The sequence below is a fragment of the Hylobates moloch genome, unplaced genomic scaffold (genome assembly GCF_009828535.3).
Source record: "Hylobates moloch isolate HMO894 unplaced genomic scaffold, HMol_V3 SCAFFOLD_18, whole genome shotgun sequence".
Classification (NCBI taxonomy): Eukaryota; Metazoa; Chordata; class Mammalia; order Primates; family Hylobatidae; genus Hylobates; species Hylobates moloch.
The window spans coordinates 20,339,137-20,357,385 of NW_026652293.1; the positions used below are offsets into that span (position 1 = coordinate 20,339,137).

The 18,249-nt window shown below is 39.6% G+C and overlaps 2 protein-coding genes across 4 annotated transcripts in view; one reads left to right on the plus strand and one right to left on the minus strand.

Annotated features, from left to right (window-relative positions):
* The window catches only part of CDC73 (cell division cycle 73), a 132,345-nt gene extending 119,279 nt beyond the window's left edge, over positions 1-13,066 (minus strand). Inside the window, exons 1-4 of one of the 2 annotated variants that reach the window (XM_032136242.2) lie at positions 12,549-13,066; positions 10,783-10,888; positions 5,580-5,649; positions 49-111 (exon numbers count right to left, since the gene is read on the minus strand). In XM_032136242.2, coding sequence (XP_031992133.1) covers positions 49-111; positions 5,580-5,649; positions 10,783-10,888; positions 12,549-12,679 — 370 coding nt within the window. In that variant the 5' untranslated portion in view covers positions 12,680-13,066. Of the gene's footprint in view, positions 1-48; positions 112-5,579; positions 5,650-7,863; positions 7,906-10,782; positions 10,889-12,548 lie in introns of those variants that run through there. The other variant, XM_032136243.2, reaches the window with a different exon arrangement.
* Positions 11,508-18,249, plus strand: part of GLRX2 (glutaredoxin 2) — a 32,824-nt gene continuing 26,082 nt past the window's right edge. The window contains exons 1-2 of one of the 2 annotated variants that reach the window (XM_058430356.1): positions 11,508-11,725; positions 12,060-12,230. In XM_058430356.1, coding sequence (XP_058286339.1) covers positions 12,133-12,230 — 98 coding nt within the window. In that variant the 5' untranslated portion in view covers positions 11,508-11,725; positions 12,060-12,132. Of the gene's footprint in view, positions 11,726-11,789; positions 12,231-18,249 lie in introns of those variants that run through there. The other variant, XM_058430357.1, reaches the window with a different exon arrangement.

Genomic DNA, 18,249 nt, shown 5'->3' on the forward strand with positions numbered 1-18,249 from the left:
TTGGAATGGGCTTCTGAAAGTTCAATATAAATATGCAACAAGACATACCTTGAGTAGATCGCTGAAGACCTATTTCTAAGGGAGCACTTCTGTCTATACTTGCCGATGTTGCTGAAGATATAAAAAGATTCATGTAACGATTACTATTTCAACATATATATTGGGTATTATTACAAGTGAAATGCTTTAGGTTTTTTTTTTTTTTGGAGACGGAGTCTCACTCTGTGGCCCAGGCTGGAGTGCAGTGGCGTGATCTTGGCTCACTGCAAGCTCCGCCTCCTGGGTTCATGCCATTCTCCTGCCTCAGCCTCTCCGAGTAGCTGGGACTACAGGCGCCCGCCACCATGCCCGGCTAATTTTTTGTACTTTTAGTAGAGACGGGGTTTCACTGTGGTCTCGATCTCCTGACCTCGTGATCCGCCCGCCTCGGCCTCCCAGAGTGCTGGGATTACAAGCGTGAGCCACTGCACCCGGCCTTAGGTTTTTTATATACTTCTATATGGTGATTTTCTCTAGGTAAAAAATTCAGTTTTAAAGCAGCTCTGCAAAAACATTTTATTTAAAAGATTAATCTATGATTAATCCATACTAGAAAGTCTCTAAGAGGACAAACTATTTTTTAACAATTTAGCTTACAAATTACTGAGATGATCTGACTGAAATTAGTTGCTTCAAAGTATATGCTATAATATCATAACACAGACACCTAAAAAGGTATATCTAAACATAAGTAAACACATAAACATATACACACACACACACACACACACACACACACATATGGACAAGATTTTTTTTAAGTTAGCATTCACCCTAAACATGCAATTTTTAGTTATTCACAACTGGTAAAAAACTAAATTATTTTTAAAATTAAATTATTTAATTTTTGAATGGCTCAAGAAAAAGGGGTATACCTGTCCCCATTCACCTAGTTCTCACCACCTTATGCAGCCAACTAGTCTCTTATATATCCTTCTAGAGTTTCTTTCTGTAGATACCAGAAATACAAAATTATTTTTACCCTTTTTAATACAAAAGGTGACATACTAAACATACTGTTCTGAACCCTGTTTTCTTTTTTACCTAACAACTTATCCCCCATATCCCTCCATATCAGTAAGTAGAGCATTTCCTTAACTTTTTTTTGAGAAGGAGTCTCACTCTGTCGCCCAGGCTGGAGTAGAGTGGCGTGATCTTGGCTCACTGCAAACTCCACCTCCTGGGTTCACGCCATTCTCCTGCCTCAGCCTCCTGAGTAGCTGGGACTACAGGCACACGCCACCACACCCGGCTAATTTTTTTGTATTTTTAGTAGACACGGAGTTTCACTGTGTTAGCCAGAATGGTCTCGATCTCCTGACCTTGTGATCCGCCCACCTCAGCCTCCCAAAGTGCTGGGATTACAGGTGTGAGCCACTGTGCCCGGCCCTCCTTAACTATTTTATTATAGCTACTGAGTACTGTATGGCCTAACTACAATTTATTTAACTAGGTCCCTGTTGATGAGCTGTTCAATTTTAGTCTTCTGTCGTTATGAACAACAGCACAATAATATATTAATATAAAGTCACAAATTTTCATAAATATATAAATGTACATATATATATTATATATAATGGCAAGTTTTTTTAAAGTTAGCATTCACCCTACACATGTAATTTTTAGTTATTCACAACTGGTAAAAAAAAAAAAAAAAAAAAAGCTAAATAAAATATACCTCTAGGATAAAGTTCCAGACACAGGATTTCTATGTTAAATTTGTAATGTTAGACTGCTGCCAATTCTTCAATGGGGGTGTAGGGGTGCACTGATTAACATTATAACCAACAATATAGTAGAATATCTGTTTTCTCATTGCTTCACCAGAGCATATTATCAAACTTACAGATTTTTGCCTATCAGGTAAAAAAAAAAAAAAAAAAAAAAAATCCTATCTCTGTATAGTTTAAATTTGCGACTCTTATTATAAATGATATTAAGCATTTTTCATGATTTTATCACCTTTTCCATGAATTTTATGACATAATCCAGAGAGTGTTTGGTCTTTTATGCATAAAGTTCCAGGACCCTTCATATACTAGTGAGATTAGCCCTTTATCTGTGATGAGTTGAAATATTAACATATTTTCCCAGTTTGTCATGTCTTTTGTTTTTTACAATACAGAACTTTACTACTTTTATCAGCTTGTAACTGAATAATCCCACCTTCCTCCCACTGACTTGACATGTCTCTTTAATCATATGTTAAATTCACATATAAATTTCTAACCTAACAGATAAAGTTGTTTTATTAGTGTATCTAGTCATTTAGTTTTTTCAAATTATCGGGGTTTTAAGTTCTCTAGAATGACTAGCCTTTTCTCAATGCTCTTCTACAAATTTTTAGGATGCTTACTTTTGCCAATGAACTTTAGAATCACCTTGTCTAGTTCTATTCCTACCTCAAGAAAAACTAGAGATTCTTATTCAGCCCATGTTAAATGTATAAATTAAGAACCAACATCTTTAGCTATTATGTCTTCCTAAGAATACAGTCTTAATATTTGCTCAACCTTTTCATTAAACTATTAAATTAGCAGTTTTTAAAAAGTGGCAAAGCAATACGCTCAGTGACTAAATCTGTCCGATAAAAACTGCCAGGCGCAGTGGCTCAAGCCTGTAATCCCAGCACTTTTGGAGGCCGAGGCAGGTGGATCACAACGTCAGGAGATCGAGACCATCCTGGCTAACACAGTGAAACCCCGTCTCTACTAAAAATACAAAAAGTTAGCCAGGCATGGTAGCGGGCACCTGTAGTCCCAGCTACTCAGGAGGCTGAGGCAGGAGAATGGCATGAACCCGGGAGGCAGAGCTTGCAGTGAGCCAAGATCGCACCACTGCACTCCAGCCTGGGGCAAAAGAGCAAGATTCCTTCTCAAAAAAAAAAAAAAAAAAAAACTACAGGAAATGACATAGATGGATAAAGGGCAACTCTACTTTTGATTCTAAAAAGAAAAATCACTTGCTCTAAAGTGCTTCCCCAAAACTAGCTTATTTATCAGGCTCACCTGCAATGCTTAAGAATAGAGAATCTTAGACCTTATATCATATCTTCTGAAGCCAAAAACAAAAACAAAAAAAACCACTATTTTCAAACCACATGATTCTCATCACTTAAAAAGTTAGAGAAATACTGCTCCAAAGAATCAAATTTGCTTTGATTAAAAAAAAAAAAATGGCTGGGCGCAGTGGCTCATGCCTGCAATCCCAACACTTTGGGAGGCCAAGGGAGGAGGAATGCTTGAGCCCAAGAGTTCAAGACCAGCCTGAACAATGTAGTGAGACCCTATCTCTGAAAGAAAAAAAAAAAAAGTTTCTTCTATCCTCCCCAACTCCATCCCCTTCACAGAATTGAGACTCCCTCTTTAATACTGCTGGGTTCTAAACTTTTGTGCATCCAGTCTCCCTTGCATGACAGTAAACATGTTTACATGTTTAAGACAGGGATTTGGCATTTTGCACAACACCCAGCATGATGCCTTTTAAGAATAAGCATGTAATAAGTCCTTATTGAATGAGGATAGCATAGGAAGAAAGCATTCCTAATGATGATCTTTCCATTATACACAAGATTCTCTGTGAAAATCAATCTTACTGCTTAAAGCCATGCATGACAAGACAGCTGTTAATGACTTAAAGGTACTACACGCCACACTCAGCAAAGTAAGACCCAATAGTTCTATTACATCAATGTACTTGTACTCTGTAAGAATAAATTAATAATTATTCATTTATTCAGTTAAGAACCTACCATGCACCACTATTCTAAATGCTGGGTATTTAACAAGACAAACGACTGTCTGTCCCCTTAGGATTTACCTTCTAATGGGAAAGACAGACACTATGTACATAAACAGATATATAATTTCAGATCAATGTATGAGATTTCATGAAAAGTAAATCAGGATGGCACTATATAAAAACCACAGGAGGAGGAAAGGAACACTATATTTTCAACAGAGTGGTCAGAGAAGTCTTCTCTGATGGAACAACATTTGGAAAAACACTTGAGCACGGATCTAAATGAAATAGTAAGGAAGTGAGCCATGTGATAATGTAGAGAAAGAGAACTCAAGATAGAAAGAGAAAGTGCAAAAGTGCTAAGATTAGCATAGCTAAAAGACAAAAAGACTGACTGTTATGAGCAAAGGAAGACTGGTAGAAGATGACGTCACAGAGATTTAGGCAGAGGCAAGATCACTGCCAGGGTAACAAGTATGAGTTTTATTCTAAGAGTGATGGGAAGCCACAGGTGAGTGACACATCAAGTTTATATACTTTTTCAAAAGCAGGACATTCTATTGCTAACACTACACTATAGGAAATAAAGAGTGGGGACCTGCGAGGAAGCTATACAATAATCTAAAAAGGAAGGATGAAATAGGGTAGGTAGAATGGTAAGAAATTGTCATACTTTTAAAGAGAGAAAAAAACAATTTGTTGATAGAATGGATGTGAAATGTGACAAAGATTTCACCAGAGTTCTGGCCTAAGAAACTGCAGGAATAGGGTCCCACTGCCCCTTATTAAAGTGGGAACACTGAGGAAAGACCAGACTTGTTTTTGTTCTGTGTGAGGGCAGAAGGGAAAGAGGGAATCAGGCATTCCATTTTCAATGTTAAATTTCAGATGCCTATTCAACATTCAAGGAAACATGTTGACAGTAAATTTATAAATCTGGTGCCCTGGAAGAAATCAATGCTGAAAAAAACACTTGAAATTTTATCAGCATATATATGATATCTAAAGCATAAAACTGAAAGAGATCACCTAGAGAATACAGGTTAAAAGAAAAGAGAAAAAAAAGATCAAGTCTTGGAAACTTCAAGAATTAGAGGTCAGGTACAGAAGTAACCAAAATAAACTGAGAGGTGAACAATGAGTAGAAAGAGAACCAAGAGGCTGGTGTTCCAAATGCCAAATGAAGAAAGGCTTTCAAAAATGAGCAGTCAACAGTAACAAATGCTGTTGAGAGGTCAAGTATGGTACGAGAGACCAAAGGATGTAGCAATCCTTAAATCAGTTTTGACCTTACAAGGACTGATTTTAGTGGGATGGTGAGGATGAAGGCCAGACTAGAGTGGCTTCAAGAAACAAAGGTAAAAAAGAAGCAATGATACCACACAAACTCTTGCAAAATATTTCACAGTATCAGGGAGGAGATAAATGAAGCAGTAGACAGCAGAAATGTGGGATCAAAAACATTTTTTAAACATGAAATCTTATTGTGGGTATTCTAAAAGGGAATGATCCAGAAGAAAGTAGAAAACTGATCATGTAAGAGAAACAAAAATTTAAGAAGACAAAGTCTTTGAGACCGTGAAAGGAGATGGAATCCACACACAAGGAAGGGGTGACTGGCCTTAAGGGCAAAGACAGTGCATCCACTGTATAAGAAAAAGGTGAGCACATGGACAAAAATGAAGGTAGGTTAATTTTTTGGTGGAAATACAAATTCTCTTCCCACTAATCATTATTTCATAGGGGAAAAAAAGAAACACTGTCTGTTTAAGACTGGGAACAATTTAAAAAGTACTCACATGCTTCACCATTGAGATATCCAAGTAGATCTTTTCGATCAGGTCTTCTAACAACAGGAATATTTTCAGTCTAAAACCAAAATGTTAAATAAGATATGAAATGAATAACAATGATACACAACTTAATAAATATTAACATGTAATATGTGAATTTTATTCCAACATATCTTGAAAAAATATATTTTAAATCACATTTGTAAAAAATGACAGGCCGGGCGTGGTGGCTCACGCTTGTAATCCCAGCACTTTGGGAGGCCGAGGCGGGTGGATCACGAGGTCAGGAGATCGAGACCACAGTGAAACCCCGTCTAATTAGCATTACGGGGGCCTGTATTCCCACTATCGAGAGGCTGAGGCAGGAGATGAACCGGGCGGACTTGCACTGAGATATGACTAGGCTAAAGGAACCTAATAAAAATCCTGAAAATTTATTAAACATGTTAGTTACTTTTAATAATTTTCTTACAACTTGATAAATATTAACATGTAATGTCTGAATTTTATTCCAATATATCTTGATAGAACATATTTTAAATCACATTTGTACAAAATGACTAGGCTAAAAGAACCTAATAAAAATCCTGAAAATGTATTAAATATGTTACTTTTAATAATTTTCTTGGCTGGGCACGGTGGCTCACACCTATAATCCCAGCACTTTGGGAGGCTGAAGTGGGTGGATCACCTGAGGTCAGGAGTTAAAGACCAGCCTGGCCAACATGGCAACACCCCGTTTCTACTAAAGACAAAAATTAGCTGGGTGTGGTGGAGCATGCTTGTAATCCCTGCTGCTCAGGAAGCTGAGGCAGTAGAATCACTGGAACCCCGGAGGCAGGGGTTTCAGTGGGCTGAGACTGCACCACTGCACTCCGGCCTGGGCAACATAGAGATATTCCGTCTCTAAATAAATAAATAAATAAATAAATTTCTTTTTGAAATTCCAGGAAGATATACAGAAGATAATGATTAGAAATAAAGCAATGGCCAGGCATGGTGGCCCACACCTGTAATCCCAGCACTGTGGGAGGCCAAGGCGGGCACATCACTTCAGGTCATGAGTTCAAGACCAGCCTTGCCAACATAGTCAAACTCCATCTCTACTAAAAATACAAAAATTAGGCCGGGCACAGTGGCTCACGCCTGTAATCCCAGTATTTTGGGAGGTCGAGGCGGGTGGATCACAAGGTCGGGAGTTCAAGACCAGCCTGAGCAAGATGGTAAAACCCCATCTCTACTAAAACTACAAAAATTAGCCAGGCGCGGTGGCAGGCGCCTGTAGTCCCTGCTACTCGGGAGGCTGAGGCAGGAGAATCGCTTGAACCTGGGCGGCAGAGGTTGCAGTAAGCTGAGATCGCGCCACTGTACTCCAGCCTGGGTGACAGAGTGAGACACTGTCTCAAAAAACAAACAAACAAAAAGGTACAAAAATTAGCCGGGCATGATGGCAGGATCCTATAATCCCAGCTACTCAGGAGACTGAGGCAAGACCCAGTCTCAAACACAAACAAACAGTGCAAGAAAAATTGGTAGCTAACAGATTTCAGTTTAAATCCTGTCACTTTATATGTGTAACAATGAAGTAACAACAAGAACCTTTAGTATCTTTGGCCAATGACCTTATATTGAATACTTATTATAATTTACTGCACCAAACATTGTGCACTGACTCCTCAATGATTTAGATAAACTGTATTTAATCACTTAGTAATTAACCTTTTATTTTAAAAAGGTCAAGCTAAATCTTAGTTTCTCCTTATGAGTTTAAAAATTTGAGTGCAGAGTTTTTTTGTGCCTGTATTCTTTTAAACCAGCCTAGGCCAGGCATGGTGGTTCATGCCTGTAATCCTAACACTCTGGGAGGCCAAGGTGGGTGGATTGCTGGAGCCCAGGAGTTCGAGACCAGCCTGAGCAACATGGAAAAACTCCATCTCTACAAAAATATAAAAGTTAGCCAGGCATGGTGGCAAGTGCCTGCAGTCCCAGCTATAGTCCCAGCTACTCAGGAGGCTGAAGCAGGAAGACAGCTTGAGCCCGGGAGGGCAAGGCTGTGGCTAGCCAAGATCCTGCCACTCCACTCCAGCCTGGGTGACAGAGCAAGACTCTGTCTCAAAAAAAAAAATAAATAAATAAAAATAAACCAGTCTATATGGAATATCATAAACAGTTAAAAGATTTGAGTTAATTTTAAGTTACTGTTTCTAAGTCTAATAACTTACGTCATCATTTGGTCACTATTGAGTTATGTACACATCACAGTCCACTGAAAAAGATTACATCTACTCACACTAAAATAGGAACTAAGGATCAGGAATATCTGTTTTAAGAGTAGTCTGCTCAGCCGGACGCAGTGGCTCACGCCTGTAATCCCAACACTTTGGGAGGTCGAGGCGGGCGGATCACGAGGTCAGGAGATCGAGACTATCCTGGCTAACGTGGTGAAATCCCGTCTCTACTAAAAATACAAAAAATTAGCTGGGCATGGTGGCGTGTGCCTGTAATTCCAGCTACTTGGGAGGCTGAGGCAGGAGAATCCCTTGAACCCAGGAGGCGGGCGTTGCAGTGAGCCGAGATCACAGCACTGCACTCAAAAAAAAAAAAAAAAAAATGAGTGGTCTGCAGACAGGAAAGAGCAAATAACACAAAGTAATTAGGAGACAACAATCTCAAATTCATAGAATTTTGGAATTTTAGAATCCTACTCTTTCAATCTGGCAAATACTTAAGAAACATGAGAGTTAAATCTTATGCAACCAAAGGTCCCAAGGTCCACAGTAACAATCACAGCTATCAGCTATATGTACAACCATTTCCCAAAAACAGAATCTATAAATCTAAGCCAACTATCTGAATCTTTGTTACACTAAAATGAATATATCCAACAAAACACTCTAAGAACTACCTAATTTAGTTTTTAAAGATCTGAGTTAAAATAACCTTAAAGAGGGAGCTGGTGCTATTTTTTCCCCTTATTTCCTCAAGTAGTCCCACTCTAATTTAATTTTTTTAAATACGTAACAAATATATATTTCTTACTCAGGAAAGCAGAAGCCTTATGGTTTAACACAAAGCCCACTAAGTGACGGGATACTTTCTCAATTGCTATAAACACACACACACACACACACACACACACACACACACTTTTTTTTTCCCGAGACAGAGTCTTGCTCTATCACCCAGGATAGACGCATTGGTGCGATCGTGGCTTACTGCAGCCTCAACCTCCTGGGCCCAGGTGATCCTCCCACCTCAGCCCCTTGAGTAGCCAGCTAGGAGTATAGGTGCACACTACCACGCCTGGCTAATTCTTTTTATTTTTTGTTTTAACAAAGTTTCCCTATGTTGCCCAGGTTGGTCTTGAACTCCTGAGCTCAAGTGATCCTCCCACCTCAGCCTCCCAAAGTGCTGGGACTACAGGCATGCACCACCACACCTGGCTTTTAGTTGCTTTAAATAACAAGTTATTGTCTGAAAGATACATAAGCCAGAAACCTTAACTATTTCTAGTCGGGAGGGAGGTTAGGGTTATAGAAGTTAAGTTTCACACAGCTTAATGTGATCCAGCAACTGTGTTAGGTAACTCAAAAAGCAGCTCCAGTGATGACAGACACAGTGATATTTTTAAAAGGTGTTTTAAGAACTATAAGAAAAGTTTAAGAAAATTGTTTTAAGAACTAGAAGAAATGGGAAAAAGTAGTTATTTATAAATACATTTCATACTTAATTTTAAGTATATACTTGTAAGCAAAAGCAACAAATATTAAAAGCAGGCATTTAATTATTTCAATTATATCTTCAAAAAATGTTATGTTCAACTCTACCAAAAATAATCTGAGGGAAAAGCTCATTTAAAAAAATTAAATATCTTTTAGGCCATTTTATGTGGGCATTATAGTACTTTACCATGTCATACAGCTATCCTATCCAAATAACTCTGAATCTTATTTACTTATCAATTATAATATACTGCTATAATTTAGGTCTTAATGATACTTCCCTACAGATGAAGAATCTCATCATCATAGTTTATGAAATCAGTTCTTTTCAAGTTTTTTCCAAAGATTTCCTCTGAGTAATAAATTTTCAAACACTGAGAAAGCAGGCAAAACTAAAAACAAATGAACTTCTCCAGAGTACTAAAACAGCTGCACAAAACTGATTAAGAAATAATTTTTTTAAATGTCTGCTAATCTTAATCCTTACAACCAAAAAAAAAAGTTTTATTGAGATTAAACTAGAGTTCTGAAGTAACAGGGTTCTTCCACAGGCTTAAAAGTTTTTCTAAACATCTCTATAAGTACCTTTAGCGTTTCGGGTTTTCTTTTTCTTGAGATGGCATCTCACTATGTTGCCCAGGCTGGCCTTGATCTCCTAGGCTGAAGCAACCCTACTGCCTTAGAGTCCCAAGTAGCTGGGATTACCAGCGTGCACTAAGAAGCCTGGCTCTATAAATCCCTTTAAAACTTCCTTTGTTATAAACATTACCCACACTTTACATGAAAAAATATCACAGATTAAAAAGTCTGTGTAAGTCACACAGTCACCTAATTTTGACTCTCCTGGAGACATTCATACAAACCTTTCATTCTTTTGATTTGAAACCCATGAGGGAAGCTATCCATTCCAAATGATACCTACTACCAAGAAGCCAAAAAAAAAAAAAAATGTATTAATACAAAAATTAGCCTGGCATGGTGGGCCACGCCTATAATCCCAGTTTCTCAGGAGACTGAGGTGGGAGGCTGGCTTGAGCCCGAGAAGGGGAGGGTACAGTAAGCCAAGATCACACCACTGCACTCCAGCTTAGGCAACAGAGCCAGAGCCTATCTCAAAAAAAAAAAAAAAGTTTTAAAATGAATTATTGGCCAGGCATAGTGATTCATGCCAGTAATCCCAGCACTTCGGGAGGCTGAGGTAGGAGGATCCACTGAGGGTAGGAGTTCAAGACCAGCCTAGGCAACACAGCAAGACCCCCCATCTTTAACAACAACAACAAAAAATTAGCCAGATACGGTGGCACAGGCCTGCAGTCCTGGCTACTTGAAGGCTGAGGTGGGAAGATCACTTGAGCCTAGGAGTTCGAGGCTGCAATGAGCTATGATCACATCACTGCACTCTAGCCTGGGCAACAGGGCCAGACCCTGTCTCTTAAATAAAAATAAAACTGATAAATAAATAGATAAGAAAAATGAATTCTACTTACAGCTGCACGTCGGACATAAACAGGATGAGAAAGGTGCACATTATTAAGTAGAAATAAAATGGAATCCAATGTGTAGTACTCTCTGGGTTGGCCTTCCTTTCCAGTCCTGAAATAAGGCAAGATTTCTTACTGACAATTCTAATTCAACTCTTCAGGCTGGATTCATTTATATACACAACTTTGCTATCAACAATGAGTTTAACATAGCTAAAAGTATAAAATCTAATAATGAATAGACTGTCATGATCACAAAAGAAACACAAAGGAAGGCAATGACAAAAAGCAAGAAGTAGGGAAAATACAAAAAATTCATACTCTAAGGTACTACACACTTTTTAGAATTAGGCCCAAATTAGGCTCTGGGCTTTATCAATAGAGAAATCTAACCAGATCCATAGTGAAGAGGATCCGTAAGAGAAAACAATTACACTGCTAAGAAGAAGCACAAATATCAATGGTGCTAAATGTAAAAGAAATTTATCCTATGGCTCTTGATAAATAAGATACTGCTGAACAACATCCTTCACATTCTTACAGTAAACACAACACTGAATTTCAGGGGTATGACTGTTATGGCATCCCTCAAATTAGACCAACAATGTAAAACCAAAATGCTATTCTACCTGTGATAAAACAATGTAGTCTACTAACGGTGCAAGATCTCTAATGCAGGTACTAGTATTACCTCATTCCAACTACAAGCCGGCCATGGTGGCAGGCGCCTGTAACCTCAGCTACTCAGGAGGCTGAGGCACGAGAATCACTTGAACCCAGGAGGCAGAGGTTGCAGTGAGCCAAGATCACGCCACTGCACTCCAGGCTGGGCGACAGAGCAAGACTCCCTCTCAAAAATAAATAAATAAATACCAACCAACAAACTAAATTTCCCTAGTTTTTCATCGACTCTTCATAAAGCTTCCATTCAAAGAAACAAAATCAGCAGGTAAGTTGTAGCTCAAGGTTCTAATTCTATAAGCGACGCACCAGTGACAGTGACATCACTAAAAAGGCCGCTAATGACTGTTAGACCCGTCTCTAGAAGTTTTCCTGAATGACTTAAACTGATAAAACTTCACATGGACCAACATTCCAAAACATTTCCCTTTAAAATACACTTTCGAAAATCACACGCACCATCTATTTCTTAGATCTGTAAAGCTCACTCATTTCACCAACTCCTGAAGACCTCTCTAACACAGACTTTAATGACTTTTCCAAATTCACCAAATTTCTTTCCGGTCCTAACTTCTGGGTTGATTCCCTTTTCTCTTCTACAGGAATAACCCCCACCCCAACAATGAAAGGAGATGAAATAAACCAGGAGTTGCAAACACCAGCGGAGATAGTTACATGGCAGCCTGGAAGAGAGAAAAAAAAAAAAATAATAAAGAACAAAAAGAGACGTCTACGGCACCAGACGGTGTGCTCCTTTGTGCACCTATGTTCAGGTATCCCTTGCGCACCAGCCCCACACTTCGCTGGTACACATACCTACTGGTAAAAATTAACTGTAAAAGTCAGAAACTCCCACGGTACCTTTCCTTTGGGCTTCTCAAAAATTTAAAGGGATGAACTGCTCTAAAGCTCCGCCCCTTCTTTCCTTACCCTAAAAGTGCAACTTCTGCTCTCGAGAGAAACTTTCTTTTCCCCGAACACCCGTTTTATCCCATCCCCAGGGGAAACGGGGGGAGGGGTTAAGAAAGAGGTCGCCTGGGGGCGCCCAACTCTGCCCTGCCACCCCCGGGCCACAGCCATGCCGGACTTACCCCCAAACTACATAGTTGGTCTTCACATTCTTGGGCCAGGAGAACTCCCCGAAGATCACTTCGTCTCCCTTCACCACAATCTCCTTCTTCTGGATGTTGTACTGTCGCAGGACGCTAAGCACGTCCGCCATCTTCCCCCCCCTCGCCTCCGCCGGCCCGGGGCGCCGCCGCTGCGCCGCGCCTGCCTCCTTCTTCCCTTGTCGCCTCGCCCTCTTCCTCCTCCTCCTTCGCCGCCGCGACGAACCAACAGCAGCAGCACTAACAGCCGTCCTCGCCTACGACAGCAGCAGGGGCAGTAGCCACCCAGGCCGCCGAGGACCCCGCGCTGTAAGGCAAGGCCCCGCCGCCGGCTGCCCGCGGAGAACGCCTGACTGCGCCCCTCCAGCGCGGCACATCCGCCGCCAGGGGGAGCCGCGACCGCCTGGAAAAGTGCCCCTCCCAGACTTCAGCTGGGCACGGAGCCCACTCACTCGCTGAAACGCTGAGCGCTGAGGCACCGCGCCCGCGTACGGCGCACGTACGGGGAACTTTGCCGGGCGCGCGCGCGCGGAGCACGTACCCAGTACCCCGCGGCGCGCACCCAGCGGCGACAGGTGCCCGCGTACCTGAGCAGTGGGTCAGCACTTCCATCCCCAGCACGTGCACTGAGTATTTAACGAACTGTCTTGGGTGCGACCAGAGGCTCCCGGGTCCCTGCTTTGGCCGGGATGGAATTCGGCAAGGATTTGCGGAACACTAGAATTACCTTCCTATTTAGATCGGACCCAGGCCTAGCCAAAGACCTCTAGGACTTAGTGATCCGGAGAAGCCCTTTTGAAAGAGTGGGGCTCTTGGGGTTGGGGTTGGGGTTTTTTGTTTGCTTTTGATGTGGAAAAGAACGAGTTTTGTTTTTTTGTTGGTTTTGAGTGGAAAAGACCGAGTCCAGAAAAAAAAAACAAAACAGTTCTGGGCACTGCTCTTTGTTAGTTGTTGTTTGACCTTCGTCAAGTGACATAGCTTCTCACAGCATCAATTGGTTAATGAAGAAAATGGGTTTAATACGAAGATAAGGTAAACGCGCCTAGCAAGTCAATAAAATATCCTAAATGTTGGATCTTCCCTCTTCATTCTTTGGATGATGACTTTTTCCATCGCGGTCCCTTCTCCCCGCCAATCCCGAAGGGCTATATTCAAAAGGCTCTGTTCCAAGATGTAAATGGGAAAGTTGCCCTGACAGAAACCCCAAACGGTCCAATTTAGAACACTTCCAGACTACCCAGTTTTTTTAATGGTACTCAGAAGTCTCAGTGGTGTCCTTGACGTGCGTTTTGAGACGGTTAAGATAAATTCAATATACTATGGCAAACCAAACACATCCTATGGGATTGTTTTATTTCTTTTGCCATGTCAGAAGGAAAAAAGAGGCAACTTTGTGATTGACATAACCAAATTCCTTGAACTGTTTTGAAAAAAGTCAATCTTTTCACAACACAGAGGACAACAGACACAGAAATGTGTGGTTCATTTCCTATATGATCTGTAGCCATTCTGCAACTGTTAGTTTGTGAAATTTTTTTCTGTTCCACCAATGTTTTCACCCCGTAGTATTCTCCTGAATCTCACCCCAAGCACACACATTATAAAGAAATGGCTACTCTTATCTATCCCCACATTCTCTCTTCATACCTGTGTCGGAGCACCCAGTGCCATATTACTTCCCTTTATAGTTTACTTGCCTGCATCCACAAAACTGAAACACCATAGACCTGTGTCCTCATATCCTACTAACAGATTATTTGCTACGTATTAGTAATAAATGGATGAATTTAATAAATTGATGGAAGCTCCTAGTAAATATCGAGTTAATACATGGACGGAGGCTTCTAATAAATGTTGAAGTAATAAATGGAAAGATAAGCTCAAGGAAGCCAAGATTTCATGATTAGGAGGGTCGACTATAGTCCCTTCAAATGATACTTAATTTTATTTCATATTCAAATAATGATTAAAGTCTCTCTTTTTGGATAAATTATGTTTTTTAGGTTAATGAGATTTAAAAAGTGGTAAGATAAGTCATTAGTAAGTTGTTGCTTTTAACAGTTAAAGCATTGAAATTTGTAGATCATTTTTTCCTGACCAGCCTGGGCAACATACCTCGACCCTGTGTCTACAAAAGCAATTGTAGATCATTTTTGTTTTTATATAAGTACCCTTATAATTGTCCTACCAATACCGGTTCATTGGAGGATGTTAAAATACAATACAAAATACAATACAAAAAGGCAAGATTAGTGGTAGAGCTGAAAAATTAGAAAATTAATTAGAAAAAAAAACAGAAAAATAGTCTGGTTTCTTTGTCTTGGGCAAAAGCAGTCCACATCTCCAGATATTAGCCCCTGAAGAATTCCTAAAAATCTTCAGTTTTATGTCTTCTGTTAGAATAAATGCCCAGCAATCAGAAGAAAGTGGTATGTCTTTTTAGTCAGAAACGATTACCTTGGAAACTCCAAGGTAATGATGTTGGAAACGATGGATGCAACATCATTACCTTGGAGTTTAAACCACTACCTCAATTGCTAACAGTACCTGATAAGGTTCTTTCCACCAATGCCCAAGGACAGTTTTATTCTGGTTCCTTTTCCAAAGGACCAAATCGCCAGGTTTTAGATCAATCAAAGTCTGCTTAGGTAAGTATTTTGGAAATGCACTTGAACCTACTAGGGATAATTCGGGAGGTATCATAAGTCTCATGAAGCATTTATTTATATTACTCTGTAATGGTAGAACCTAGGATTGGAAGTAAAATTTTCAAATACATGGGTCGGGGGAGGCTGTTAATTCGAGAATAGATAATCTGTGGGTCATAGAAGGGGTTGATTTATTGTCATCAATCAATCATGACTAATGGCAATTTGAAGGGCCATGAAATTTGTTTTTCGAAACTGTTGATAATTCTAGTTTTAGGACTCCGTTAGTTCTCTTTACTTTTCCTAAAGTTTGGGGAAAATCAGTGTGTGGAGTTATAGCTCCCTAGCAAGGAAAAGCCTCAGTCCATCCAGAGAGTAAGCAAACAACAACCCAGACATAGACATAGTTTATTCCAGGGAATTATTATGGGTTGGGTACTTTAGAAAGGTTAATGATTTACTTGATGTCTTTGATATATATAGGCTTATTCAGATTGTCCATTTCTTCTTGTGTGAGTTTTGGCAGATTGCATCTTTCAAGGGTTTCCATTTTATCTAGGTTATGAAATTAGTGGGATATAGTTTGTTCACAGCATTTGTTATTATCCTTTATTGTTCATGTCATCTGTAGAAATGTCCCCTCTTTTGTTTCTAATTTTGGTAATTTGTGTCCTCTCTCTTCTTAGCGTGGCTAAGAGGTTCATTGATTTCATTGATCTTTTCAAAGAACCAGCTTTTGGTGTGATTACGGATTTTTTTACTTTCAGTTTTACCAGTTTATGCTTTAACTTTTATTATTTCTTTTTTTTTTTGCTTACTTTAGATTTAATTTGCTCTTTTTCTAGTTTCCTGAGGTAGAAGTTTAGATTATTGATTTTTAGGTCTTTCTTCTTTTCTAATATATACATTCAATGCTACAAATTTCCCTCTAAACACTACTTTGCTTCCTCTCATACACTTTGGTAAGTTGTGTTTTTATTTTCTTGCAGCTCAAAATATTTTAAAATTTATCTTGAGATTTCTTCTTTGACTCATGTGTTATTTAGAAATGTATTGTTTAAACTCAACATATTTTGGAATTTTCTAGCTATCTTCCTATTATTGATTTCTAGTTTAATTTCATTGTGGTCTGAGAGTAGATATTGCATGATTTATATTATTTTAAATTTGCGGAAGTGTGTTTTATGGCCCAAAATGTGGTCTGTCATGGTGAATGTTCCTTGCAGGTTTAGGAAGAATGTTTATTCTGCTGTTGTTGAATAGTCTATAGATGTCAACTATATCAAGATGACTGATGGTGTTGTTGAGTTCAATTACATCCTTATTGATTTTCTGCCTGCTGGTTCTGTTCATATCTGATACAGGGGTGTTGAAATCTTCTACTATAATAATGGATTCATCTATTTTTCCTTGTAGTTCCATCAGTTTTTTGCCTTATATAATTTGACGCTCTGTTATTAAGCACGTACACATTAAGGAGTGTTCTGTCTTATTGGAGAATTGACCCCTTATCATTACATAATGCTCTTCTTTATCCCAACAAACTTTCCTTGCTTTGAAGTCTGCGCTGTCTGAAATTAAAATAGCTACTCCTACTTTTTTTTTATTAGTGTTAGCATGATGTATTTTTCTCCATTCATTTACTTTTTATCTATATGCATATTTACATTTAAAGTGGGATTTTGTGGACAACATAGAGTTGGGTCTCATATTTTGAACCACTCTGACAATCTCTTTTAATTGGTGCAGTTAGACCATTGATGTTCAAAGTGATTATTGATAAAGTTGGATTAATATCGACTGTATTTGTTATTGCTATTTGTTGCTCTTGTTCTCTGTTCCTATTTATGTCTGCCACAATTTTTCTCCTGTGCATGTGTGTGTGTGTGTGTGTGTGTGTGTGTGTGTTAGAGAGAGACAGGGTCTTGCTCTGTAATCCAGGCTGGAACCTAATGGTGTGATCATAGCTCACGGGGGCTTCAAACTCCTGGGCTCAAGTGATCCTCCGACTGAAACCTCTAGAGTAGCTGAGACTACAAGTGTACACCACCACACCCAGCTAATTTTTAAATTTTTTATAGAGACAGGGACCCACTTTATTTTTTAGGCTGGTATCAGATTCCTAGGCTCAAGCAATCCTCCTGCCTCAAGCCTCCCAAAATGCTGGGATTACAGGCCTGAGCCACTGTGCCCAGCTGTTTGTGGTTTTAATTGAGCATTTTATCTGGTTGTATTTTGTCTCTTTCTGCCTTTCTTTCTTTCTTTCTTTCTTTCTTTCTTTCTTTCTTTCTTTCTTTCTTTCTTTTTCTTTCTTTTTCTTCCTTCCTTCCTTTCTCATTCTTTCTTTCCTTCTTTCTTTCTTTCTCTTTCTTTCCTTCTTTCTTTCTCTATCCCTCTCTCTTTGTTTCTTTCTTTCTTTTTTCTTTCTTTTTGAGGTGGAGTCTCACTCTGTCACCCAGCTGAAGTGTAATGGCGCGATCTTGGCTTACTGCAGCTTCCGTCTCCTGGGTTCAAATGATTCTCCTGCCTCAGCCTCCCGAGCAGCTGGGATTACAGGTGTGCACCACCACACCCAATTAATTTTTTGTATTTTTAGTAGAAACAGGGTTTCACTATGTTGGCCGGGGCTGGTCTCGAATTCTTGACCTCAGGAGGTGATCTACCCACCTTGGTCTCCCAGAGTGCTGGAATTACAGGTGTGAGCCATTACACCCGGCCAATTTGAAGGACTTAAAAATCTTTGTTGCTTCAAATATTTCTTCTTTTTCTTGCTTCTCCTTCGATATTCCCACTATATGTATATTATACCTTTTGTAGTTGTCCTACAGTCCTTGAATATTCCTTTCTGGGATTTTTTTTTTTTTTTTGAGACGGAGTCTTGCTCTGTCACCCAGGCTGGAGTGCAGTGGTGCGATCTCGGCTCACTGCAAGCTCCACCTCCCGGGTTCACACCATTCTTCTGCCTCAGCCTCCCAAGTAGCTGGGACTACAGGCGCCCGCCACCACGCCCAGCTAATTTTCTTTTTGTATTTTTT